A 26455-nucleotide genomic window follows, 5' to 3' on the forward strand; every position below is an offset into this window, starting at 1 on the left:
TGGTGGTACACACCTGCCACCCCAACACTTGGGAGGCAGAGGCAAGGACCAGGAGGTCAAGGTCATCCTTGACTATACAGAGGTCCAGGCCTGCCTGGGCTACGTGTGACCTTGTCAGAAGGTTCCAGCAGGTAAAGGTTACGGCTAAGTCTAAGCCGGAACTTGCATGGCAGACAGAGAGGACTGACTCCACAGAAGTTCCCCAACCTTCATATAGTTCCCACGGCACATGAGGCCCACCCCCAAAATAACATAAATAAATAAATGAATGAATGAAAGCACAAAGGGAAGGAACAGAGAGGCGGGGGGACCATGGCGGGAGGACAGTAAGGCAGGAGAGGGCTATCTGGAGCATAGAGACACACCGGATGCAGTAGCCCTCCCACAGAGACATTCTTGTTGAGGTAGCAGGAGGGGAAGGGGCTGGGCCTGCAGGGGCAGGAGAGGGGTACCCATTGAAGCCAGTGAGGCTCTCAGGGGCATTGAAGAGAGGCAGGCAGGAGGCTGCTGAGGGACAGAGGGTAATGAAGGCATCAGCTGTGGGCACAGGCACGTACATCTGGAGTGAGGACTGAGTAGCTGGGCGGAGGCTGGTCCACGGACACAGGCAGGCAGAAAGGACCAGTCCTCAGGCGGCCATGTTGTAACAGAGGGATCCACTGGGAAGACAGAGAGTGGATGACGGTCAGGAGTGGCTGGAGACCTGAGGGATGGGGCAGGGAGGAAGCTCTGGGTAACTGTGGCTCACAGTGAAGCCCACAGGTGTCTCCAGGGCTGTTCCTGGCCGGGGCTGGCAGCTGACATGGTAGAAGGTAAAAAAGAGGTGATGGTTCTCGGTCACGCAGGCAGGAAGTCGTAGCTTGAATTCCTCGTAGAATTCAGGAGACCTGGTAAGACAAGGGCCAGGGGCTGGGGATCTTACAGGATGACTCCTTGCCTCAACTTACCTCATCTGCGTACTGAAATTTATGCCTCTGCTCTTCCTGCTCCATGCATACCCTCCCTACACTTGGCCACCCTGACCCCCTCAGAGTCTCCGAGGGTCAGCCATGTCTCCGGAACCCAACCCTGCATACTTGTTATGATAGACCACTGGTGTGAAGGCCTCTCGGGTGAATTCGCTGCAGCTAGATTTTCCAAAGATGACCTGTGGGAGTGGGGACATGAGGGACCCACTGGGGAAAGACCTATGCCTGCTCCATCCCCTCTCCTCCAGGGCAGGGTCACTGCACTGACCGGCAAGGCCTGGCTCTGGTCTTCGCCGGCCATGTACTGGATGCGCACGGCCAGGTTGCGCACAGAGCCCTGGCGGCTGCTGAAGTTGAGACTGTGTGGGTACACGAAGAGCAGGTTCCTGGAAAAGATGGAGGGCCTTCCGAGGGATGGGGACACAGTCATGGGAGAGACGCTCACGAAGCACATGTACGTTAAACAGGTGGCCCCAGGTGACACAAACAGTAATCATCGGTAGGTGACACCTCTGGATGCACACATCTAGATTCAGGGAGGTACAGGACCAGGCCCATGTAGGTACTGAGAAACAGGTTTTCTGGTTTTAGTTTTTGTCTAACTCAAGGTCACCCTGGTCTACACAGCAAGTCCTAGGCCAGCCAAAGCTAGGGATCTTATCTCAGAACAGAACAAAAACCAAACAACGACGAACATTCCAGACAGGGTCTCCTGCCACCCAGGGCAGGTCCGAGTTTGCCATTTAGCTGAGGATGACAGCAAAGACTTGATTTCCTGTCTCCACCTCCCAAGTGCTGGGGTGACAGGCATGTCCCCCCATTCCTGGTATATCAGGTACTGGGGGTGGGGCTTTGTACACTCTAGGTAAGCACCTTACCGACTGAGCTCCAGCCCTGAGGGCCCGAGGTCTACAGAAGTAGCCAGGGGAACTAGGAAAGTGGCTCAGCAGTTTAGGGCACGCTCTTTGAGAGGATCCAAGTTCAGTTCACAGCACCCACATCAGGCAGCTCCAGGGGTACCTGATGCCTCAGGTCTCTTAGGACATGTGTGCTCAACCCTGCCCTCAAACAATAAAGAAATAATTAAAACGGTAAAATAAACCTTTACAAAAGGCGGTCCCTGCAGTAGCCAGGTGGCATGACCCGGCCACACCATCACCTTGTTGGCCCACTGGAGTCACATGTAGGGTCTGTCTTTCAGATACAGAGAAGCAGACAGGGGCCAGAAGCCCAGTCCTGCCTCTTTTCCCCAACTGTAACTTGTACAAACCCTCAGCTACAGGCGTCGGTGGCTTGAGCCATAATGGGGCATTTGTCCTGCTAGTTCAGCCTTTGAAACACAGTATCAACAACTAAAAACAATGACCATCATCACACAACACCTATGTGGCACCCTCTGGGTGTCAAGCTCCACTCCAAACACTCAACTCGAATGACTTAACTCCATGGCTATTTTCTACGGTGCCAGGGCGGAACACCGAGTGCCAGGCAAGCCTTCTACCTCTGGGCGTCCCCTTAGCTCTTGTTTTCTTGAAATAAGAGAGGATCTACTTCTGTAGCCCAGGCTGGCCTAGAACTCAAGTTCCTCCTGCCTCAGCCTCCAGAGTGTAACGTTCCATCTGCAAGGAAAGCAACGGCTGTTCTTTTAGAGTGTGCATAGTGGGTGTTCAACAAATGCTTAGTACTACACCTGGGACCCTTAGGTAGGGAAAATGGGGTGCAGTACTCGCCCTGAGTCTTCTAGAAAGTTAAATTGAAGTTTTCGGGAATCATAGACCACGCTGGGAGTCACGTGCCTTTTGCGTCCCCTCCCCCCACAGCTATCAGCCACACTCAGTGACCCCTGCGTTAGCTGTTTGCAGGAAGGAGAGCCGATGACACAGTGCCTGGAGTCCGTGTAAATGGCATTCATGAGACCCAAGCCTCTGTGGGGCTGAAGCCCCTGCGTGGCCCTCTAGGTGGCCCCGCAGCACTGGACCTGCTGTGTCGGGAGTGAGGGGAGCCATCGCTCACGGAGGCCATGTCTGCACTTATATGGAAAACTGAGGCTCAAGGCGGTGCTATAACCACACAGTCTGAGCTCGCCCACTACTCCCCACCCCCACACACAGCTGGCCCCGAGTTCTAGCAGCGTGATATCAGCATGGCCTGCTTAGCCATCAGCCTGATGCAATGGCTGAGCCTCCGCCAGGCCCTTGTGCAACAGTGGCTAGTTAACCATTGACCAGGGAGGATTAATGGCAGTCTGTGGAAATAAAAGGTGGCCACAGTAGCACAGGAACCACACCCCCAAGACTGTCAGCCATGGCTGTGCTTGCTCTCTGCATCCTATGGGCCCTAGCAACAGCAGTGCGACCTGCTCCAGTGGCCCCTCTGGGTGGTCCAGAGCCAGCTCAATATGAAGAGTTGACCTTGCTCTTTCATGGGGCCCTGCAGTTAGGCCAGTCCCTCAACGGTGTGTACAGAGCCACAGAGGCTCGCCTGACAGAAGCTGGGCGCAGCCTGGGCCTCTTTGACAGAGCACTGGAATTTCTGGGAACAGAGGTCAGTCAGGGCCGGGATGCAACACAGGAGCTTCGCACCAGCCTGTCAGAGATTCAGGTGGGTACTAGGGCTGCGGTGTTTTTGGGTGGATGAGAGTCTGAGGAATAGTTAAGCCCAGAACAAAGGAAAGTGATAAAGTGATGGGTGAGCAAAGCTGACCTAGTGACCTCGCTGATGCCACACCATCTGTTAAGCAGGTGGAAGAGGATGCCCTGCACCTTCGAGCAGAAGCCACGGCCCGATTGCTGGGGGAAGTGGCCCAGGCCCAGCAGGCTTTGCGGAACAGCATACGAAGACTACAAGTGCAGCTGAGAGGCGCCTGGCTTGGCCAAGCCCACCAGGAATTTGAGACCTTAAAGGTAAGGGGCTCCCAGGTCTGAGAGGGGCACAGCCCTGTTCCCCAGAAAGCCACCACTGAACCCTGGACTACAGGACCCTCCAGTTGTGTATGGAGTTCCAGCCTCAGTGACCTTTGCAAACAAGGGCAAGAACCAGGCACGACGGTGCTCGCCTGTGGTTCTAGAACTCCAGAGGCAGGGGCAGGAGAAACAGAAGATTAAAGCCAGCCTTGGCTACAAAGTTAGGCCAGCTGCCTACATGGCGATACCCAATCTCAAAATGAACAGAAAGATAACTGGGTACAGTGGCATAGACCTGAAACCCAGTGGGAGTAAAGGGTGGGGCTTAGGAGTCCAAGGTGATTTCTGGCTACATAGACATCCTGGTTAAGCTTGGGGTACATGAGACCTTGTCACAAAATAAGTAAATGGAGAAGAGATCGACAAGGTAGTTCAGCAGGTGAAGGCTGCCGAGCCTGGTGACCTGGGATCAATCCCCAGGATCCGCATGGTGGAAGGCAAGAACCCATTCCCAACAGTTGTCCCTTGACTTCCAACATCTGCGCTATGGCAAACGCACACACTACATAAAATAAACTTTAAATAAAGTAAGAGTAGTGGCTTATTTCGGAGCCAAGGGGGAATGGATACAGTAGGTGCTCAATAAATGCTTATTACCGTGGTAACTGGTGCCATGTAGTAAGAACCCAATCAGTACTGTGTGATGTGCATCTACAAACTATACAAGGCAAGTCCTATCCTAGACACACCTTAGAAACTGAGGCCAGAGAAACCTGTAGTGGTCAGGAGATGGGGGTGGACCCAGACATCCCAGCTAAGACCCATATGCTACCCCACAGGCTCGAGCCGACAAGCAGAGTCACCTCTTATGGGTTCTCACTGGGCATGTGCAGCGACAGCAACGGGAGATGGCAGAGCAGCAACAGTGGCTGCGGCAGATCCAGCAGAGGTGAGCCTGGTGGGTTTACTCTGGGGTAGTGAGTGGATGTTGCCTAGGTCCACTGCAGGGCACCTCCACCCAACACCGGCCTTGACTGAGCTGTCTCCCTGCCTAGACTCCACACGGCAGCCCTCCCAGCCTGAGATTTCCTGAATGCCACTGAGGACCAGTTGTGCTGCAAGGAACACTGAATGCGCTCCACCAGGCCCACGAGCAGGGCCGACAGAGCTGGCTGCCCATCGGCTGGTGCCAGTGCACCTGCTTCGTGGCAGAGCAGAGACAGAAGCAAGCAGGCGGGATGGAAAGCGGAAGACAGAGCCCCGTGGAGGAGGACGGGAAAAGGATATGAGCTCCCTTATGTCCACACACCCCACAATAAAACAGAGGCAATCTATGACCATAGTGTTCGTGCCTATTTCTGCAAGCATGGGGCGTCTTGGGCGGCGGCTCAGCCAACACCTGCCCAGCATGCACAGCCCTGGTACAGAACCACAGTCACAGATGTGGAGGTGCACACTTGCCGTCTCAACGTTGGGAAGGTAGAGACAGGAGGATCCTTAGCCAGCCTTGGCAAGCTCCAGGCTGTGACAGACTCGCTGAGAATAAAAATATTGGGATCTGGAGAGAAGGCTCTAGTTTAAAGCACACACTGCTCTTGTAGAGGACCCATATTTGATTCTCATCACTCCTATCAGATGGCTCAGAACCACCTGCAACTCCAACTCCTGGGGACTGAAGCCTCTGGTCTATTCAACACGTCATACAGGTGCATGTACCCTACACAGGTGCATGTACCCTACACAGGTGCACGTACCCACACACAGGTGCATGTACTCAAACACAGGTGGGTGTACTCAAACACTGGTGGGTGTACTCAAACACTGGTGGGTGTACTCAAACACGGGGCATGTACCCACACATAGGTGCATGTACTTAAACACAGGTGCATGTACTTTAATGCAGGCACATGTACTCACACACAAGTGAGTGTACTACATACAGACACATGTGCCCAAACACAAGCCCATGTGTGTTTCTACACACAGGTGCATGTACCCACACACAGACACACAGACAATTTAAAAAAAGCCAGGCATGGCAGTGCACACCTTTAATCCCAGGTTAAATCTTTCTTGGGAGGCATAGATAATGAGTCGGAGGCCAGCCTGGTTTACACAGCAAGTTCTAGGACAGCCAGAGCTACATGGTGAGACCCTGTCTCAACAGATAATAATAGTAACAGTAAATGTTAAAGAAGAAAGGTAGGGATTCTGAGATAATTCAGAGGGCAAAGGTGTCGTCACAAGCTTGACCACATGAGCTCCATGCTGAAAACCCACACAGTAGAAAAGAGCTGACTCTGTATTATCCTCTGACCGTGTGTTGTACCCCTTCCTCAAGCAAAATGAAGAAATAGGATAAAAAGATTTTAAGACCAGGTGAACAGCACCTGAGGAGCAACACCCGAGGAGCTCCCTGGCTTCCACACACACTTAGACACGGACTCACGTACCTTAGCACCCCCACACAAGATACACGAGCATAAGTGTGCACAAGTGCACTCACAGGAAGAATGGGGCCCCACCCAACCCACAGGCTGTACCTGTAACTGGTATGGGGGGCGTAGACCTCACGGGCAGGGAACTCCAGGATCTCCTTGGTGGGCCGTCCCCTGGGGTCAGGGTAGGGCTTGATGTGAAGTAACTCAGGGGACAGGCAGAAGTGTAAGTTCTCCGGGGCAGGGGAGATGTCAATCTTGAGCTGAGCTGGAGAGAAAGGACTAGGTTTACTTGCCTCAGCTGCCTAGCCGCGGCACTCCTGCAGGGGCTCTGGGGGCCGCACCCATCAGGAACTAAAGCCCACTAGCTGTCCTGTTCCTTCCGAGGCCTATCCATGCCCCGGGGTTGGGTCCCCAGTACCCTTCTCCTCAGCATGGTTGCTGAGTGACTATGTGAGCAACAGCTCTGTTTTACAGGGTGTGCCACACACCAGTCACAGGTCGCAATCGCCTCAGCAGGGATGATGGTCGCCGCATGTCCGCCAAAAACTTGAAAAGGTCCTCATCACTGAGCCGTTCTGCCTCCTGCCACAAAGATTCCCCAAGGTCAGGGGGCTGAAAGTCCCCAAGATGGATGGGACCCGGGGGAGGGGGAATTCTGTATTCCTTTCCTCCCAAGGCCTTCCTTGTCCTATACTAAGGTCACCTGCTTAAAAAAGTTGGTGACAGTTAACGTGGCCGGGCGGAAGCTGGAGAAACTGCAGGCATCATCCCCACTATAGCTTCGATCCTGGGGTCCCCGGCGGCGGCGTTCGGCCCAGGTGGGTCTGCGTTCTAGGAGACAATAGCACGGTGGCACAGCAGGACAGGAATGAGGGGACAGGCAGAGGGGCGGCGGGAGAATGCCGAGGTGAGCCAGCAAGCGGCGCACGTCCTCACCGCTCTCGGAGTCGGAATCCCGGTCCTGTGACCCGACGCTGCTCACGATGTTAGCCAGGTGCACAGCCGTCCAGGCGAAGGGCATGCGGTAGCGGCCCAGCCTGGTGCAGAACTGCTCGGCAGCAAGGCGCAGCTTCTCCAGCTTTTCTTTGTTCTGAGGGGAGACGCCCCCGCCCCAGCTCAGCGGCCCTCCCTTGTGCTGCACCCTCAGGACCTGTGTTCCCACCCAGTCCCGCTCACTCACATATACCTTCACAGTGTCCGCCTCCTTCATCACCATGTAGGGTTCGCAGCACTCGCTGATGTCCCCCTGCTGTAGCACCTTTTCCAGCTGCAAGCCAGAGAGGGAGTCCTCTACCCTTTCAGTCTTCTGGACCTCCCTCCACCCACAAGTACTTCATTCAAAACTAAGGATGAATTCAGGACTCATGCATTCCAGCAAATCCACATCACTACTTAGTCGCTTAGCCACACTGACAGCCCGTGTGGCTACCCCATCCTCAGGATTGATTGTCAGCTTTCTGCCAGCAGTTCCACATCGCCCTCTGTCTGTCTGTCTGTCTCTCTCTGTCTGTCTGTCTTTTTTTCTGATAGCTCTGGCTGTTCTGGAACTCTCTACAAAGACCAGGCTGGCCTCAAACTCACAGAGATCCACCTGCCTCTGCCTTCTCAGTGTTGGGACTGAAGGTCTATGCCACTACGCTCAGCTCTTTTTCTCTTCAACAGATTTTATTTTTGTTTTTAATTAAGCTTATGTGTAAGCGCAGTGCCCATAGTGGCCAGAAGAGGGCACTGGATCCGCCCAGCAAGGGTGCTGGGACTTGAACACAGGGTGATTTCAACTGCTAAGGCATCTCTCCAGTTTCTCCCTTCCTTCCTAGCCCCCCTCCCACACCCACCCCGCTCTTGTTTTTAGACATGTTCACTCTGTGTAGCCCTGGTAGGCCTCAGACTTGTTTTGTAAGACCAGAGACCAGGAAGGCCTCAAACTCACTAAGTTCTGCCTGCCTCTTCCTCTCAAGTATGTGTGCCACCACCACCTGGCCTCTTTTTCTTTCTTATACTAGGGATGGAAATCGGGACCTCTGAAATGCTGGCTAAGCACTTTACCACTGAGCCACACCCCCAGGCCCTTACTGGAGGAGTCTAGGAAGGCCCTCTACTGCTGAGCCACGCTGGGTTCCATTTTTGTTTTGAAATTGAGTCTCATGGGGCTCTGACTTTGTTCTGCTTGGCTTTTTGTCAATCTGACACCAGCCAGGGCTATCTGGACAGAGGAAATTTCACTGGAGAAAACACCTCTCCTCAGCCGGGACTGCACTCTCATCCTGACTGATGTGGGAGGTACCACTGTAGGCGGTGTCTTCCTGGGCTATGTAAGAAGGCAGGCTAGAAAACGGAGAGCAAGCCAGGAGCAGCACTCCTCCGTAGCCTCTGCTTCAGGTTCGGCTCCAGGTTCCTGGCCCGACTTTCTGCCCTAGCTTCCCTTCCCGACGCAGCACAACCTGAGAGGTATAGGCTGAAGCATGTTCTTTTCCCCATGGTGTTCCTCAGAGCAGAAGCTTGCCGTAGCCTCAGGGCAGCTGCTACATTCTTATCAGTTCTCATTGAAGCCATGACCTGATCCCCAGTGCCGAACATCTCAGGAGTTGTGGGACCCCAGGCAACGGTATTATGTGTTCTGTGCCTCAGTTTCCCTACCTATAAAATGATGACCATTGCAACCTTCACCTGGAGGAACCTAAGCAGGCTGGCCTGAAATACTTGAGTTGTTCCATTGTTGAAACCTAACCATGACTGAAGAAATCCCAGAATGCACCAGCTTATCTTTCCTGCCCCATCCACAGAGGGAAAGTCAACGGTTCCTGTTTGCTATTAAGACAAAGTTTCTATAAGCAGCCCAAGCTACCTCAAACTCAACAATCCCCCTGCCTTGGCCTTCAGGTGCTTTCCAACTGAACCTCTGGCTACGACCATCACCCCCTTGCAGGGCCCCAGGAGGCACCTTGACAACCAGGAAGATGTCAGGAGAGGGGTAGGTCACGGAGAAGATGGCAGAGCGCGCCAAGGTGGAGGTGGCCGGGTGGGTGCCGTGGGCCCGGAGCAGGCCCTTGACGGAGTCCGAGTTCAGGTCAAAATAGAAGTTTTCTGAAATCTGGGGATATGACAGGCACAGCTTCATGGCCACCCCACCAAGGAATAAGAGGGAAAGCCTGAAGAGGAGAGCAGGAGGAGGGAGAGGGACGGGGAGGAGGGAGGGAGAAGAAAGGAGAGGGAGGAGGAGGGATACTTACCTTCTTCTTCTCCCGCACATCATACAGGGCCAAGGTGCCAAAGATGGGCTCAATTTCAATCTCAAACCTGCAGGGAAATGGGGGCCAGCTCTTTGAGAGCTATCATCCACATACTGTCCCTGCTTCTCTCTCTCTCTCTCTCTCTCTCTCTCTCCTTTTTGGAGCAGGGTCTGATTTAGCCCAAGCTGGCTCCCAACTCCCTTTGTACCCAAAAAATGGCCTTAAATCTCCAATTCTCCTGCCCCCGTCTCCACAGTGCTGTGGATGGATCCAGGGCTTCCTGCATGCAGCCATCCTACACTGAAATGGCAGAATTCTGAACTACACCCTGGCCCTCACTGTCCTAGGCAGCCCCCGCACCTATACTAACATATCTCCCCCCCCCCCCGTCAGGTGAGTGTAGGTGGGAAACTGAGGCACAGGTATCCTGCTTGAGAGCATGACACTTGTAAAACTCAGTTCTGGCCTGCCCCCCACTCTCCCGCTGAGAGACAGGGTGGACGGAAGGGCGGAGCCTGGCTCCCACCCGGCCAGTCCAGGGCTCCTCAGTATCAGCCCTCAGGAACAGCCAGAAGAGCGTGGGAATGGAACTAAACAGGAAGTGCACTCAGAGCCTGGCCCTGCCCCTCCTGGACCCCGTTCCCGTCTGGATCAGAGCAGTAAACAGAACTCCATTCTGGCCCTCAGCTCCCAGAAGTTGGGAAAGCTGTGGGCTCGCATAGTCATTCAGCAAATGCTCACAGGACACAGGAACACGGAGTGGATCACGGGCTTGGAGGGGGTCTTGGGACCCAGAGCAGCACAGGCACAGCTTAGAGGACCAGACTGTTAGTGAGGGGGTGGCTGAGTGGGCGGGGTCAGTGTGTGCTGAGGAGGCAGCATGTGCAGGCACCTGTGACTCCTGAGAGGGGAAGGAAAACCCCCAGGGCAGCCCTCTGACTCACTTGAGTGACAGACATTTCACCAGGATCCTCTGTCCAAAGTGCTCTCGGGGCGGCTCGGGACGGCTGCAGCGTTCTATGGCTTCATCCTGTAATGCAGGTGGGGGGGGGGGGGCTCTGGAATGTGTCCTTCTGGGAGGTTCTAGGATGCCTAGCCCAGAAGTAGCTGCACCCACCCCCCAGCTCCAGCCCCCACGGACCTTCATTCAATGACTTGCTGCCAAGCCTTTCTGTTTTCCCCAGCCTGGAATGCCTTCTGTCTAACTCAGCTATAATCCCTGTATCAACCACACAGCTTTGCCAGCCAATTCAGGCATAGACAGGAAGTGCCAACTGATTTTGTTTGGATAAATATCAGTGTTTAGACAAAGCGCTCACTAAATGCTGGATGGACAAACACGCAAAGTCTCTGGTTTTTAGGTTTTTAGCAGTTAGGCTTCCAAGTATGCGACTTTGCAAGGATTATGGATGCGTAACCAAGCAACCACACTTGATTTCAGCACAGTTTCTTTATACCTCACGAGACATCAACACTTTAGAATAAAACAGGTGAACACTTTAGAATAAAACAGGTTTTCCACCTCAGGCTTTTGCCCAACTACAGGCTAATATAGGTGTTCCAAACACATCTAAAGTAGGTTAAACCATGACACTCAATAAGGTATCTATCTGCATCACTCATTTTTATTTTTATTTATTATTTTTTTCAGAGACATAGTTTCCTATACTTCTGGTTGGCCTCAAATTCACAATATAGCCAAGGCTGACTGAATGTCTGATCCTTTTACCTCCCCCTCCTAAGAGCTGGGATTGTAAACATGAGGCACCATGTAAACTTGAATGCATTTCTGACTTAGGCACTTTGAGCTTCAGTTTATTGGGGTATAAATTCATCATAGCCAAGGAGCATCTCCATTCAGTACATACCTAGTAAGCAGTGATTAAATAAACATACATGTATACAGCCAGCACTCAATAAATGGTTAAACAAACATAATAGCATTCACTAGATGCCAAATAAATGGCTAGATAAAGAGGCATACATGGTAGGTGGACGGCACATTGGGTGATTGAATAAAGAAGTATACAGTAGGTGTACAGTGGATATATGGCTAATTATCTGTAGAGATAAGCATTTGGTGTTCAATAAATGAAGGTCAGACAAATAGGGATCCAAATGTCACTAGCTGAAGATGGGTATACAGTAGGCAGCCAATGGGCACCCACCTCATCAGGTGCCGGGTACAAGGTGAGCAGCGCAGGGGCCCGGTGCTGCCGCCTGAGGGCTTCATTGCGCCGGTCCACTTCCTCTGGGGCTACCCGCTCAAGCAGTGTGGGCAGCAGGGAGTCTGCAGCCAGGTTCCTCAGGCTGAAGATGCCTGAGGCGCCACTGCTTCGAGGGGTGTCTTCTGGGGAGCCTGAACAGTGCTGGGGGTCGTCCTGCAGAAGAGAATGTGCAAGTACTGAGTGCCAACTGCATGTACCTGTTCTCCCAAGTCTGTCACTGTAGACATCTAGTCTACATGGGGCAGAAGCTGAGGAGCAGGCATGGTGGGGTCACCCCTATAGGGGTCAGTTGGGGGCCTGACTGGCCTCTCCAGAAACTTCTGGAAATACTTCTACATAGGGAGCTCTTTACCACTGCTGTGGAGGTTACCCCTGTCCCATAGGAAACTCCCCTCTGGCCAATCAGAACACATCTAATAACTTCTGTTTTTAGGCTAAGCTCAAAATGGCCACACTGGCCAACCCCAAGGATTAGCACCAAGTAAGGCCCCTGGGCTGGACCCATCATCCTTCTCTGAGACTCTGTTCATTGTTGCCAGGGAAGAGACTTCTTCCTCCAAGAGTGTGGCTAACCCAGGCAAGTGTGTGACTAACCCAGGCAAGTGTGTTGCTAACCCAGGCAAGTGTGTGGCTAACCTAAGCAAGTGTGTGGCTAACCCAGGCAAGTGTGTGGCTAACCCAAGCAAGTGTGTGGCTAACCTAGGCAAGTGTGTGGCTAACCCAAGCAAGTGTGTGGCTAACCTAAGCAAGTGTGTGTCTAACCCAGGCAAGTGTGTGGCTAACCTAAGCAAGTGTGTATCTAACCCAGGCAAGTGTGTGACTAACCCAGGCCAAGTGTGTGTCTAACCTAGGACCACCTGCAGTCAGCTGTGCTCTCAGCCCTGGCTCTGTGACTTTGAGTCTCTGACCTGTCTACCAGCCTCGGTTTCCCCTCCTGCATCTCGTTTCCTTATCTATTCTTCATTCCCCCAACCTCCCCCCCCCCGCCCCTACTCCAGCTGAGGATGGAACCCATGCCTACCATCTGCACAGTTTCCCACTGAGCTCAGTCCATACCTCCTGAAATATATCCTACAACATCAAAGGAATTCACACTAGTAATAGCAATGTTTATTGGAATACAGTTAAGTGTCCAGCAAATGCTGACTAAGAAAATATAAGCATTAGTAACTTTGTTGTGCCTCAGTTTCTCTACCTGTGAAGAGGGATAATGGTTGTGGCCCCACTAACAGGATGAAAGGAGCACAAACAGAAAGCCATTGGTATACATTAAGCACTCAATGAATGCGCATGATTGTGACTCTTAACTTTCCACTCCTGAATGAATCAAGGCTGACCCTGAGTGACCCAGTCAGCAGCCCCTTACCACATCCTCAGGACCTGTCCTCTCATCCCCAGGGGTATCCTGCTCGAAGACCTGGCAGGTGAGGCCTTTCTGCCGCTCTCGCTGAGTCTCTGAGGTGACGGGGCTGTACGCTGTACTCAGGTGCTGGTACCTAGCAGGAAGGTGGGGTGGGGCAGGCAGAGCTGGGGACTATGACATACGTAGTGAGCCCACCTGACACCTACCTTTAACTAAAGAAGTCCAACTGCTCTTGGAAGGAATAGTGGGTGAATAGGCAGAGGAACCAACCACAAACAGTGCAGCCTTTCGACCCTCCTTCCCCTCCCATGAGCTGCTCCAGCTAAGACCCACCTTCTGTGTACAATGACCCAGTCCTCTGAGTACATCTCCAGCGCAGCCCTCACCTGGGCGTCCACCTTTCTACATCAAAATACAAGCAGGGTAAACAGAGGCAGGGTGAACACTTCCAAAGGCCTAGGAGAAAAGGACTATAGATACTAGTGCTCAGGACGCTGAGGCAGGAGGATTTCTATGAGTTACAGACCAGGCTGGGACAGTGTGAGACTGTGAGAATGCAGCTTGGTAGCTGGCTTCATGTATCCCAAGGCCTGGGTTCGAGTCTCGGCACTGCATAAACCAGAAGGCAGCAGCGCACTGCCATCCCAGTGGTGGGGAGACAGAGGCAGGAGAACCGGATGTGCAGGACCTAGTAAGGGCTCTATGAGACCCTGCCTCAAAACACAAAAAAATCGGCTCCAGAGACGGCTCAGCAGTCAAGAGCACTGGCTGCTCTTACAGAGGACCCTAGCTCAGCTCCCAGCACCAACATGGTGGCCACAATCATGGGTAACTCCAGTTCCAGAGGATCCAGTGCCTTCTTCTGGCCACCATAGGCACATAGGTGACACGCAGAATTACAGCGGTGAAACACCAATATGTGTAAAATAAAATAAAGTGAAAAGGCTGTCTCTGGGGTGCTCGAGGCCAGTGGTCTTGCCACCAAGCATGAAGACTGCCGTTCAGACCTCGGCACCTGCAAAGCAGTGGGCATGGCGGCCCACCCCTGATCCCAAACTTGGAGAGCAGAAGCAGGGGCTCCCTAGAGCAAGCTGGCTAGCAAGACTAGTCAACTTTCTAGCTCTGGGCTCAAGTAAGAAACTCTGCCTCAATATATTAGGAAAAACAAGAAAGAGGAAAATTCTGAAGTTGACCTTTGTCCTCTGCACAGGTGCATGCATGAACCTGCACACTTATACATACATACATACACATATACATGCACACACACACTACTAAAAATACATTTAGTCAAAGATGCAGATATGAAGGCTCAGAGAGGGACAGTTATTTGCCCAAGGCCACACAGGTGTCCAGAGCCTGAAGGTGACGCTGGGAGTATGAGACTCTGGGAGAGGGAGTGGGGTTTGTGTGTGTGCAGAACGCACCCATCCTCTGGCACCCCCGACTCTGTGGTCCGGCACTCTCGGGGCTGCTTCAGTAGTTCCAAGTCATCTGCCGGAAACTCTACCAAGTCCCTGAGGGGACCGGGCTCTACTTCAGGTGGCCGGCTCAGAAGCACATCCTCAAAGTCCAGGGGTTCGATGACCTCCGTCAGAGGAACCTGATTGGAGTACAGTGGCCAAGGCGCCCCTGGTGAGCGGCTGGGAGGATGTTCACGGCTGACTTTAGCCTGCAATAGGGGGTGCTGGGAGCCTCTGAGCTCAGACTTTCCACAGCAGCCTGGCTAGGAGCCTGCCCCCTCTCTCCAGGGACTTCAGGAAGGAACTCACACCCTGGTGTCTGGAAAGACTCTAATAGCAAAAGGAATGGCCGGAGACAATTCCTGAGGCCCCACCCCTTCCCCCTGTGGCAGGAAGTCTCTTCCAGCCCTCAGCCTGGGGCCCCATCTGGGTGGTCCAGGAGCCAGTGTCACCCCCTGACCATCCTTGGAACACACACACACACACACACACACACACACACAGACACATACACACACCCCTGCATCTGTGCAGATGTGTAAAGAACACACACACACACACCCCTGCATCTGTGCAGATGTGTAAAGAACCACACACACACACACACCCCTGCATCTGTGCAGATGTGTAAAGAACCACACACACACACACACCCCTGCATCTGTGCAGATGTGTAAAGAACCACACACACACACACACACACACACACACACACACACACACACCCCCTGCATCTGTGCAGATGTGTAAAGAACCACACACACACACACACACACACACACACACACACACCCCTGCATCTGTGCAGATGTGTGAAGAACACACACACACACACACACACACACACACACACCCTGCATCTGTGCAGACGTGTGAAGGAAAGGACTCCCTCTTCCCTGGCACTGGTCTAAGCAGCCTCAGCAGGGGTACCCCTCTGCCAGCCACTGTGCAGGGACTCACCCCCAGGGAACTACTGGAGCGCCGACTGGAGTGGGGTGAGCCGCTGCGTTCCCGGGACACCTGCTTCCGGACCTCAGCAGCCACGGTCCTGGGAAGACAGGAAGGGGGTGTGGGAAACAAGGAAACTCAGAATGGTGTGGGGGGGGCATGGGAGTAGTTTTATTTGTAGGAGAGACCTTGGACGATGAAAAGTAAAATAAAAACAAGGGTCTAAAAACAAAAAGGAAAAACATAAAAGCGGCCTTTGAGCATAAATCGCACTGCCTCACCCCTAAGTATGAACACCTGAGCTCAGACTCACTGAGTCCCCAAAAGGGACCCTTACTTTGGGTGCCACACACATGCAAACAAATTAAAAACAAGAACCACCTCAGCACCGTGGCAGAAGGCTGGCCCTGCAAGCGACAGGGCTTGGGTTCCATTGCCAGCACGGCCAAACTAAATAAACAGGTGATACAGGATGCAGGTCTCTCTGCATCCCAGCCCCTCCCTACACCAAACACAGACAGGGAAATATCACAGTGCCAGACCTGTTTCCTCCCCCACTGTCTCCGTTCTAGACCCAGCAAGGTCCAGAGGGACACATGCTCCCTTCATCTTTCATGGAATCTCCAATCACACCAATTCAGTGCCCCCAGCTCTGGCACAACACTTCTACCTCCCAACCCTCAGTTTACCCACTCAAAGCTGCCCTGACCTCAGAGGGGTGAGGAAAGACCAGAGGACCTCCCTACTGACATTCAGTACGCATTCTATAACTGTGTGTTAGGGGATCTAGGATGAGGCTGTCAGCGTGGCGTCCAATAGGAGCCCCAGCTCAGAGAAAGAACACAGGCGGACACACTCCTGGGGTCCCGGGTCTGACTGAAGGGGGTGGTTCTAGGTGTTCAATAAACCTCTGGCCTCCGGGCTAAGGCACACCCTTAGCCCCTCACTGCAGGATTCACGGCAGGAACTCAGCACAAGGCAGGCCTCAGCCCTGCCTTCCATCTCTTCAGCCTCTCAACTCAAGAACCCCTCAGAAACGTGCAGACAGTGGCTTATGGGAGAAAAATAGTGGTGGTTCACTCAAGTTTCTAGGGAGCCGCTCCTTCCAGAGACAGCTGAGGATGGGCAAGAGCTCCTCTGTGGCACAGGGTGGAATTAACGAGATACCCCAGCCTTCCCCCTGGTCTGCATTGGAAAGGCAACCTGACCCATCACTGTGTAGGACTTCTTTTGTGGGCCTGAGTAACTGTTTTCTCTCTAACTTTCGGGGGATGCTAGGGATCCCTCCTCACACTTACTAATCAAGGGCTCTGACAGTGAGTCACCCCAGCTCCAGTCTGTCTTAAAAATCAAACAGCCAAAAACCTGAATTTGGGGGCCCCACTCCTTTCCATTACCCACTGTGACACCCCCCCCCACATGCATGTCACTGTATGCTCCAAGTGCATAATAAACTAGTCGATAATGTTTCTAAAAAGTAGTCATGTGCCTGAAGCCCCTGGTTTACCAGAGCAAAATCAAAGCCAAGATAAAGACAATTGATGGGAGTTATTTTTCTCCTCCCAGGATTGGATCTCAGGAATCAAACTCAGGGCTTGGTGGCAGGCCCCTCACCTGCTGGGCCCTCTCACTGACCCTAGCTACAAAAGTAAACTTAGATTTATTATTTATGTGTATGAGTGTTTTGCCAGCATGTATGTATGTGCACCACGCGTGTGCCTTGTGACCTTAGAGTATCCAATCTCTTGGAACTGGAGTTATGGAGATTGTGAGCCACCATGTGGGGCTGAGAACCCAACCTGGGTCAGCGGTACCTAACCCTGAGCCACCTCTCCAGCCCCAGTGAGATTAAAGTGATAATGAAGGCTTTGTGCTCAAATTCGAATCTCCAAGCAGACTCCCCTGAAGACTGAGGCACTCAGAGCCCATGGAATTATTCTTTTTAAAAAGATGCCAGGACAGAGGCGAGGCTATGGCCCCACCCCAACTGGGCTTTGGCTGAAGAAAAGGCTAGGGAGGGTGGGACACTGCTGTTGGCCTTAGAAAACAGAGATGGACCTGCCACCCCAGTCATGAGAGCCACTGAGTACATGTTCTAAATTCCTATGATGGCCTTATGCCCCATTACTAGGGAGTAACTGGGTAGAAGTGCATGCAATGTATGTGAGTGTGTGTGTGTGTGTGTGTGTGTGTCCTCAGGAACCATCCACCTAACTGTCTGAAACTAGCCTGGGGCTCTCCATCAGGACAGGCTGCTGGCCAGTGAGCTCCCAGAAGCCACCATTCACCATTCCTGAGCTCCTGGAAAGCACCATTCACCATTCTCCTAGAGCCCCAGGGTTACCGCTAGTCCTAACTGGCTTGTACTCGGATGTCAGGCACTAAACTCAGGACCTCATGCTTGCAAAATTGTTTACTGACTTCGTTATCTTCCTAACCCCAAAGCATCTTTTGAGACAGGGTCTTGTACAGTCTAAGCTGGTCCGAATTTCACAACCCTCCTTCCTTCCATGGCTCACATGCTGGGATAACAGGCATGTACCGAATGCTGAGTCTCCTCCATATTTCTCCCCCAGATCTCACTGCTTAAGGAGGCCTGGAGGAAGACCTCCACCCTTCGGGGGACTTAGCTGTGTAGTCCTGGCCATCCTGAAACGAGAGTTGCTGACCTCAAACTCTGAGATCCACCTGCCTCTGCCTCCCGAGTGCTGAGGTTGAAGGTGTGTGCCACCACTGCTGGCAGAAGACATTTCTAAGAACAGATAGTCTGCAAAAATAGCTCAGCAGGTAAAGTGTGATGACCTGAGTTTGACCTATGCAAAGGGGGAGGGAGAGAGCATCACCCTCAAATTGACCTCCGACCTCTCACCTGTGCTGTGATACCTGCGTGCACACATATCATACAATAATAAGCGCATTTTCTAAAAGAGGTGACACACTCAATTGAATTGACTGGGTTTCTACAAATCAGGTTCCAAGTGCAACAAGAGATACTGTAGCAACTGTGAGCTCCTCCCAGGCTGGAAAGGTTTGCTGGGGAAGTTATAAAGTTATAATGGGGAGTCTGGCAAGCCAGAAATGGGCTGGAGGGATGGCTCAGTGGTTAAGAGCACTAACTGCTCTTCCAGAGGTCCTGAGTTCAAATCCCAGCAACCACATGGTGGCTCACAATCATCTGTAATGGGATAAAATATCATCTTCTGATGTGTCTGAACACAGACACAACAGCCAGAATCTGACCACAGAGACACAACTCAGAACCCGTGTCCAGATCTCCAACAGTCATATAACAGCCCCCAGCACTGAAGCAGACACACACACACACACACACACATATACACATGTATACACAATAAATAAATAAATGCAAAATATATGTATTTTAAACACTAATCCTACACAATGCCTCATGGATTGCTGGGATTTTGAGGCCACATTGGGCCACACAGTCAATTACAAGCAAGAACTTTTCTTAAAACAAAAAGCAAACACAAAAGCATGGTGCTGCAGATGTGGCTACCACAGAAACTGAGTGTGGCAGCGCACACTTGTACACCCAGCAGTGGGTCAGGGGCACCAGGAGTTCATAGCCAGTCTTGGCTAATGGAGCATCTGAGGTCAGTGTGTGCTATGTGACCTCTCAGACTAACGAAACACAACACAGTAAAACCAAGACTCCGTTCAGCCCACTGATGTTTGGTTCATCTGGGATTACAGGGTAAACTCAATGGATAGGTGAATACACATTCATGTCTGTGTGCAAAAGCATCTATTTATCTTCCAGGCTGCTTGGGACGTCTTGGGCTTCCTCCCTGCATTAAGGCCCAGGACCATTCTTACCCTGGGCTCCACAGCTATGCTCCTGCACAAGACCCATCTTTCTCACCTGAGCCAAAGGTTTATAAGGACTTAGGGGGCAAGAAAACACACAGTACTACGGGAAAACAGAAAACTGTCCAACTGCTCTGCCCTAGGTCACAAGCCTCCTTATCCAGAACTCTCTATGGCTCTCAAAGTCCTCCTTCTGGTCTACAGGGCCCTATAAAATCTATTCCTATTGGTCTCTCTGTGGCCCCAGGGCCTTTGCACTTGCTTCTTCCCTGGATGATGGGCAGATCTTCTCTCCTTTACGTCTGTGCTTAACTATACCTGTTCGTTCATTGAAACCCTACCCCCCTTCGTGTCCTCCCCACCATTGACACATCTATACTTGTTCCACCATAGCAAAATCCAAGAATGGGGCTACTTTCTCGTGTCTGCATCAGGGTGGGACCCACAGAGTGGCTTCTCTCACCTAAGGGTGGTCACAGGTCCCCAGTGGATTGGATACCAGAGATGACTACAACCCTACCCCAGATTTGAGCCTCTCTCACAATCCAGTGGCCACGGAAAGGGATCCCCCAGCATCTGTCGCCTGTCCCCTCCCCTGTCTGCCCACCAGCTGGTTCAGTCCCCAGCCCCCTCGCCCCCTCCCACGTCCAGCCGGTGCTGGGAGAGGCTGAGGCAGGAGTCTGAGGGGCTGTCCCCAGCTGTCCCCCAGCTCCAGCAGTTCCTTCTTTTTTCCAGACAGCTGGGTCCCGGGACCCTGGGCGGGGGAGGGGAGCGAATTTCCCCAGGCCGGGGAAGGGAAGGACGGCGGGAGGGTCGGATGCAACTTAGCACTCTCGGAGCCCGGCCCGCACCGACCCAGGATGCGCTTCCTCCTCCGGGAAGTCCTCGGGAAGCCCGGCACGCCCCCGCTGCCCGCCAGTCCCCAGCACTCTCCCGTCCCGCCCAGGACGGCCGTGACCGCGGCCGCTCTCGCTACCTGTTGATCTTGTGAGCGAAGGCGCGGCGCTCCGAGGCCGCCATGACGCCCCGCGTCCCGCCGCAGCCTCCCGAGTCTGGGCAGCCGGGCTGGGCGGAGCCGGCGCGCGGGAGAGGCGGAGCCTGTGCTGATGGGGCGGAGCCTGAGCTTAGACCCGCCTCAGCCGCTCAGCCAAGAAGGGGCTGATGAGGGGTCTTCTCGGGGCGTGGTGGCAAGGCAGGGCCAACTCTAGGATGGGAGGAGCCTTCTCTGGAAGGGGCGGGGCTCTCCCTAGAATAAGGCGGAGCCTTTTCTGGGATGGCGCGGGGCCAGCTCTGAGAGTGGGACAAAACGCTGGGGACGGGGAGGAAACAGCGCTGACAAGGAGGATGGAGCCAGGCTGTGATTCAGGATGTCGATGCTCCGGGATGAGGAGCTGGACAAGGATGGAAAGATGAGGATCCTTGTGGGCGTGGCTTCTGAAAGGCGGTTCTTGATGGGCGGGACTTTGTGAGAGTTGAGGACAAGGCAAAGCAGGGCATGGGTGGGTGTGGAGCAGGAGAGGAGCATGGAAGGGGCTGTTTCCCTTTCATTGGGGTCAAGATGGGGAAACTGAGTCTTCTGTTGAGCTGGGGAGAAAAATACTGAACATCAAAACCTGTTAGGTTCCCATTGCCCTGGAGGCACGCTGCTAGAAAACATCAAAGTCACACAATAATTTCTAAGGTTTTGTTTATAAGCCATGCAATGGACATAGGTGGGAAGAACTGTTGATTTCCACTATTGACAAATGGGTGGTGTCTAGAGGTGTGGAGACTTTTGCTTAGTAGGCCTCAAAAGGGGCTCAAGAAACTCCATGCCAGTTTCTGGGTTGCATTAGAGAAGGGGTTGAGTCCAGCTAAGCTCAGGAATGTCACTCTAGGAGGTGTGACTCAGAAATCTGGTATCGATACCTGAGGGCGCCAGGCCAGAAACTTCTGACTACCTGAAGTTGTAGAGATGTCTTCATTAATCTGTGGCCCTAAATATCTTCCCTATAGGCCTTCTCGGAGCAACAGTTTCCTAGAAATTTTCAGTCCTGGCTCATCTTTGGATATGCCAATTGTCTACTGGCTCCACACCTTCTCCTGAGAAGCTTCTGCCTTCTGAGTGGTCATGGCCAAAACAGTCTAGAGAGTAGGCAACTGCAACACAGGACATGTCTGCTTTCAAGCTTTTTCATGTACTGTTCTTCCCCCCCCCCCCCCGCCCTTATGGATAGATGCTAACAGGAGCCCCATCTACAGAGGATGAAATTGGGGCCAGAGGGCAGAGAGACTTGCCCCAGTTGCTTAGCAAATCTGTAGCAGCTTCTAAAGGCACAGAAAGGAAACCTAGATGGTAGGGGCACTCCGTAAATGTCCATCTGCTCTTGTTCTGTGTACACAGCTGTCAGGAGCCCACACACCTGCCCAGAGTGGTCCAGCTGCTTTGGCCTGGGAGATGCAGAATCTAACTCCACCCACCACTGTGCTAGGACAACCGAGGTCCCTGCCTCTTCCTCTCAGACAAGGTAGGGAACACACGGAGCTGGGCCCTCCCTGATGTTCCATTGTGCATGGTCTCGGGGACATCTGTCTCTCACCATAACCTCCCTTGTTCAGAGGGACACAATGTATCTATGTCAGATTTAAGGTTTGGACACAATGTATCCATATCTAATTTAAGTTTTGAACACAAAAAGCTTGACTCCCACCCCCCAAAAGAAAGCATTTGGGTCCCAATCCAGACCTGGTTGTATGACCTATAGTTCAATTTTTTTTAACCTCTTGGAGCCTTGTTTTTTCTCTTCTACTCAGTGAGGACTTCTGGTGAGTCACAGCACAATACACAGATGCAGGTAGGGGGAGTGGGCCTCCAGAGGGGAAGATAAGAGGGGACTAACCAGAGCCAGGGGACTTTCAGAATGGCTTTGGTTTCTGAAAGGGTGGTTTCAAAGATCCCTTCAGGTAAAGATGGTGCCAAGTACCACCCAGGTCCCTGCCAGACCCGATTGTCAAGGCCACACCTCTGCAGGGCACTGCCAGGTCTGACTCAGCTGGGCGGGGCAGGGGTGCTCCTGGAAGCCTCTCAGATTGGAGAGACTTTGGTCTCCACAGGATGAGGTGTAGGTGGGGCTGGTACACCTGGGCGGAGGAGACTACCTTGCTTCCTCTGGGAGACATGATCAGGATTGGATGTAGGTGGGGCTGACAGGGGCAGTAAGTAATAAGTGCGTGGGTTCACTGTTTGTGTAAGAAAGAAGGGGTTGCTGACCTTCTGATGGGCATGGCAGGACACAGTTCTAACCCCAGCCCTTGGTGGTGGGGGGAAGCAGGGGGATCTGAAGATTAATGCCAGCCTTGGCTATCTATTGAGGGAGTCTGAAGCCAGCCTGGGCTACATGAGACCTTGTCTTAAACAGCAGGGAAAATTTCCCTCCATTTGTGCTTCTTTGCAATGCTGCTTCCTTTTCCTGGAACACTGTAACATCCACTGTGACATTAACAGTTGGATTTTTTGCATCTCTGGGGTGCCTAGGACCTGGTGCACTGCTCCTGATAAACTGTCTAATTCTGAACTCTGCTCTCATGTGCTCATTTGTTCCATGAGCTTGTGGTGTGAATCGTGTGACATTAAAACATGTCCAGGTGAGCCTAGGGAGACGGCTCCGTGTGTAAAGAGTCTGCCATGCAAGCATAAGGACCCAAGTTCAGGTCCTACATACTATGAGAAAACTAGGCATGGTGGCTCACGTCCTTAACCCCAGAACTGAGGAACAGAGATGGGAATGAGGAGATTACAGCCAAGTTCAGCTAAGGAGGGAGCTCTAGACCAGCTTGGGCTATGTGAGAGTCTACCTCAAAGCAACAGCAAGGGGCTGGGGAGATGACTTTCTGCTCAACTCTGAGGACCTGAGCTCAGGTCTTAGCACTTGAGAAAAAAAGCCTCTTTAGCAACAGAACTCGTGAAGGAAACACACAGGAGGATCCCTGAGGCTCACTCCAGCCAGCTCGGCTGGATCTGTGAGTGCCAAGTACAGTGAGAGAGGAAGGATGGCTCAGAGGGGGAATCCCTCGATTGGTAAGACTGACAACCCAAGCTCAGTTCTCCTCCAGCCTCAAAAGAAAAAAAATAGTTAAAAAAAATTAAATGGTCAGGGTAGTGGTGGCACACGCCCTTAATCCCAGCACTTGAAAGGCAGAGGCTGGAGGATCTCTGTGAGTTCGAAGCCAGCCTGATCTTCAACTCAAGTTCCAGGACAGCCAGGGCTACACAGAGAGATCATGTCTTGGAAACTGATAGATCGATAAATAGATGGATGGACAGATTGAGGGATGATGGGTGGGTAGATGGGTAGATGGATGGGTGCATGGGTGGATAGATAGATGGATGGATGGATGGATGGACAATTTTTCTTTACACATTTATTATATATGGGGGTTTGAGCATGCATCATGTGTGAACAGGTGACGTTAGAAGAGGCCGTGACTACGGGCAGCTCAGAGCCACATGCCATCCAGGCCCCCAGCAAGAGCAGCAAGTGCTTTGCCTTCTCTCCAACCCCACAGTTTTTGTTACCTGTCCTTTTATGCTTGGCCTTTCACAGCTGTCTCTAGACCTTTGCACAAGCCAAGCCCTCTTCCTGAAATGCAGTTGCCTTGCTTTTTACTTTTAAGATTTATTTATTTTATTCATATAAGTACACTGTAGCTGTCCGCAGACACACCAGAAGAGGGCACGCACCAGATCCCATTACAGATGGTTGTGAGCTACCATGTGGTTGCTGGGAATTGAACTCAGGACCTCTGGAAGAGCAGCCAGTGCTCTAACCACTGAGCCATCTCTCCAGCTCTGCTTTTTACTTTTAAAAATGGTCAGAAAAATGGATATGCACTTCAGAGAGAGTACCTGCCTAGAATACCCAGGGAAGGCTGGTGTGTGGCTCAGCAGTGAGTGCGCATCTGCTAATGTGTGAGACCCTGGGATCCATTCCTAGCACCTCAAAAATAAAGATGTGTGTGTGTGTGTGTGTGTGTGTGTGTGTGTCTGAATGAGCTAAACATAAATTAAATAAATAAAATGTTCCCATCTAGAAGACTCATCAACTCAGAAGAATGCTGAGGCTTAACATCTGTACCATCCACAGGCAGTGGAGGTGACATGAGAAACAAAGCCCTCCCTGAGTGTGGCAGACTCACAGGACTGCTCATGTCCACCCCAGCTAGCAGCCCATTTCTGTAAACTGATGTCTCACTGAATGAATGAATGAATGAATGAATGAATGAAGGAAAATGGTAAATTAAGCCGGGTGGTGATGGCACACACCTTTAATCTCAGCACTTCAGAGGCATAAGCTGGCAATCTTTGTGAGTTTGTGGCTAGCCTGGTCTATAGAGCAAGTTCTAGGATAGTCAGGGCTACACACACACACACACACACACACACACACACACACACACACGAAAGAAAGAAAGAAAGAAAGAAAGATAGATAGATAGATAGATAGATAGATAGAAAAAGAAAGAGAATGATAAAGTAATAAATGACTAGGGGCTAGTAAAATGGCTCACGTAAGTGCACTGACTGCTCTTCCAGAGGTCCTGAGTTCAGTTTCCATAAACCAAATGGTGGCTCACAACCATCTGAAATGGGATCTGATGTCCTCTTCTGGTGTGTCTGACAGCTACAGTGTACTCATATACATAAAAAAATACATATTTTTAAAAAAGTAATGAATGACTGAGTGAATGATCAAAGGAGTCAGTTAACTTGATTCTGAATGAATGAAAGAGTGAGTGAATGAATGAATGTGTGAGTGAATGAATGAGTGAATGAATGAATGATTGTACATCTTCTAGCATGAAAACAATCTCAAGTGCAGAGATTTTTTTTTTCCATTTCCAGACTGGCTGAAGGTGGCTTGGGTCCCGTTGGGCCTTCATATCCTCTTTGGTAAGTTGGGTGCAGGGAGAGCCAGTAAGGTTTACCAACCCCGACAAAAGCCACCGGGGCCTCACAAGATTGTTTTCTTTGCTCCTTCCGGAGCTAGGAAAGGAAGCCAAAGCCAGGCAGGGTATCCAGGCCTGCCTTTGGGACTTGAAGTCACAAAGAGAGGCCACAGGAGCAGGTCCCAGGCTTCCTGTTTTCTTTGGACAGATGACCTAGTCACCAGATGCTTGGCTATCTCCAGTGCCGCAGTAGCCCTGGAATTCAATGTTTATAATTGTTTTCATTACCAAGAACGTTCTGGTACTAAGCTACAGCTCCAGTGCTTTTTTGTTTTATATATATATATATATATATATATATATATATATATATGTATGTGTAATGTATATATATATGTATATGTGTATTATATATTACATATTTATGAATTGTATGTATTATATAATGTATTATATGTTTATGCATAGATGGTATGTGTGCATGTGACTACATACTTATACATATTTATAACACACAGTCACACATATAAATGTTATCCTGGTGTGCTGGTGTTAAGTAGAAACAGGAGGATCAGAGTTCCCATTTTTTGAAGCCCTGTCTCAAAAATATCAAACAAGGGTCCATGAGATGATGCCACAGGTAAAGCCGATTGTGTGTAAGACTGGTGACCCAGGTGGAAAATGGTGGCACACTCCTCTAATCCCATCACGTGGGTGGCAGGGGCAGGGAGATCTTTGAGTTCAAGGAGAACCCAGTTTACGAAGTGGGTTCCAGGACAGCCAGGGTCACAGAGAAACCCTGTGTCAAAAAAAAAAAAAAAAAAAAAAAAAAAAAAAAAAAATGGTGCCCTGAGTTTGCTCCTGAAATGATATAAAGGTATAAGAGCCACCTCTGAGCAGCTGCTTCAGCCTCCACATAAGCCATGTCAAGTGCACACGCACAAACTCGTCACACCCATCAGTGTCACATATCACACATATTAACACATACACATCACAGGCAGATGATGTCTATTTTATCTATTTTATTTTCTGTGCATTTTGCATGCATGTATATATGTGTACTATATGTATTGGATCCTCTAGAACTGTAGTTTCCGATGGTTGTGAGCTGCCATGTGGGTGCTGGGAACCAACCTGGGGCCTCTGGAAGAG

At 51.6% G+C, this 26455-nt stretch overlaps 2 protein-coding genes across 5 annotated transcripts in view; one reads left to right on the forward strand and one right to left on the reverse strand.

The window, feature by feature from the left end:
• Nucleotides 1–20486, reverse strand: part of DOCK6 (dedicator of cytokinesis 6) — a 51112-nt gene extending 30626 nt beyond the window's left edge. For all 4 annotated transcript variants that reach the window (XM_080930034.1, XM_080930033.1, XM_080930036.1 and 1 more), the window contains exons 1-18: nucleotides 20352–20486; nucleotides 15557–15644; nucleotides 14561–14736; nucleotides 13467–13535; nucleotides 13137–13266; nucleotides 11711–11923; nucleotides 10487–10572; nucleotides 9543–9609; nucleotides 9254–9403; nucleotides 7499–7579; nucleotides 7249–7402; nucleotides 7016–7143; nucleotides 6801–6894; nucleotides 6415–6577; nucleotides 1237–1354; nucleotides 1077–1147; nucleotides 749–887; nucleotides 558–659 (exon numbers count right to left, since the gene is read on the reverse strand). In XM_080930034.1, coding sequence (XP_080786160.1) covers nucleotides 558–659; nucleotides 749–887; nucleotides 1077–1147; nucleotides 1237–1354; nucleotides 6415–6577; nucleotides 6801–6894; nucleotides 7016–7143; nucleotides 7249–7402; nucleotides 7499–7579; nucleotides 9254–9403; nucleotides 9543–9609; nucleotides 10487–10572; nucleotides 11711–11923; nucleotides 13137–13266; nucleotides 13467–13535; nucleotides 14561–14736; nucleotides 15557–15644; nucleotides 20352–20395 — 2073 coding nt within the window. In that variant the 5' untranslated portion in view covers nucleotides 20396–20486. The remainder of the gene's footprint in view (nucleotides 1–557; nucleotides 660–748; nucleotides 888–1076; nucleotides 1148–1236; nucleotides 1355–6414; nucleotides 6578–6800; nucleotides 6895–7015; nucleotides 7144–7248; nucleotides 7403–7498; nucleotides 7580–9253; nucleotides 9404–9542; nucleotides 9610–10486; nucleotides 10573–11710; nucleotides 11924–13136; nucleotides 13267–13466; nucleotides 13536–14560; nucleotides 14737–15556; nucleotides 15645–20351) is intronic.
• Nucleotides 3273–5015, forward strand: ANGPTL8 (angiopoietin like 8; the record flags this gene model as incomplete). Its single annotated transcript, XM_080930037.1, has 4 exons — nucleotides 3273–3569; nucleotides 3710–3871; nucleotides 4711–4820; nucleotides 4927–5015. The coding sequence occupies 4 exons, from the start codon at nucleotides 3273–3275 to the stop codon at nucleotides 4952–4954; spliced, it is 597 nt and encodes a 198-aa protein (XP_080786163.1). The 3' UTR covers nucleotides 4955–5015.
• Nucleotides 20487–26455: the final 5969 nt, after the last annotated feature.

Source organism: Micromys minutus, assembly GCF_963924665.1.
Source record: "Micromys minutus genome assembly, chromosome: 16".
In the NCBI taxonomy this organism is placed as follows: Eukaryota; Metazoa; Chordata; class Mammalia; order Rodentia; family Muridae; genus Micromys; species Micromys minutus.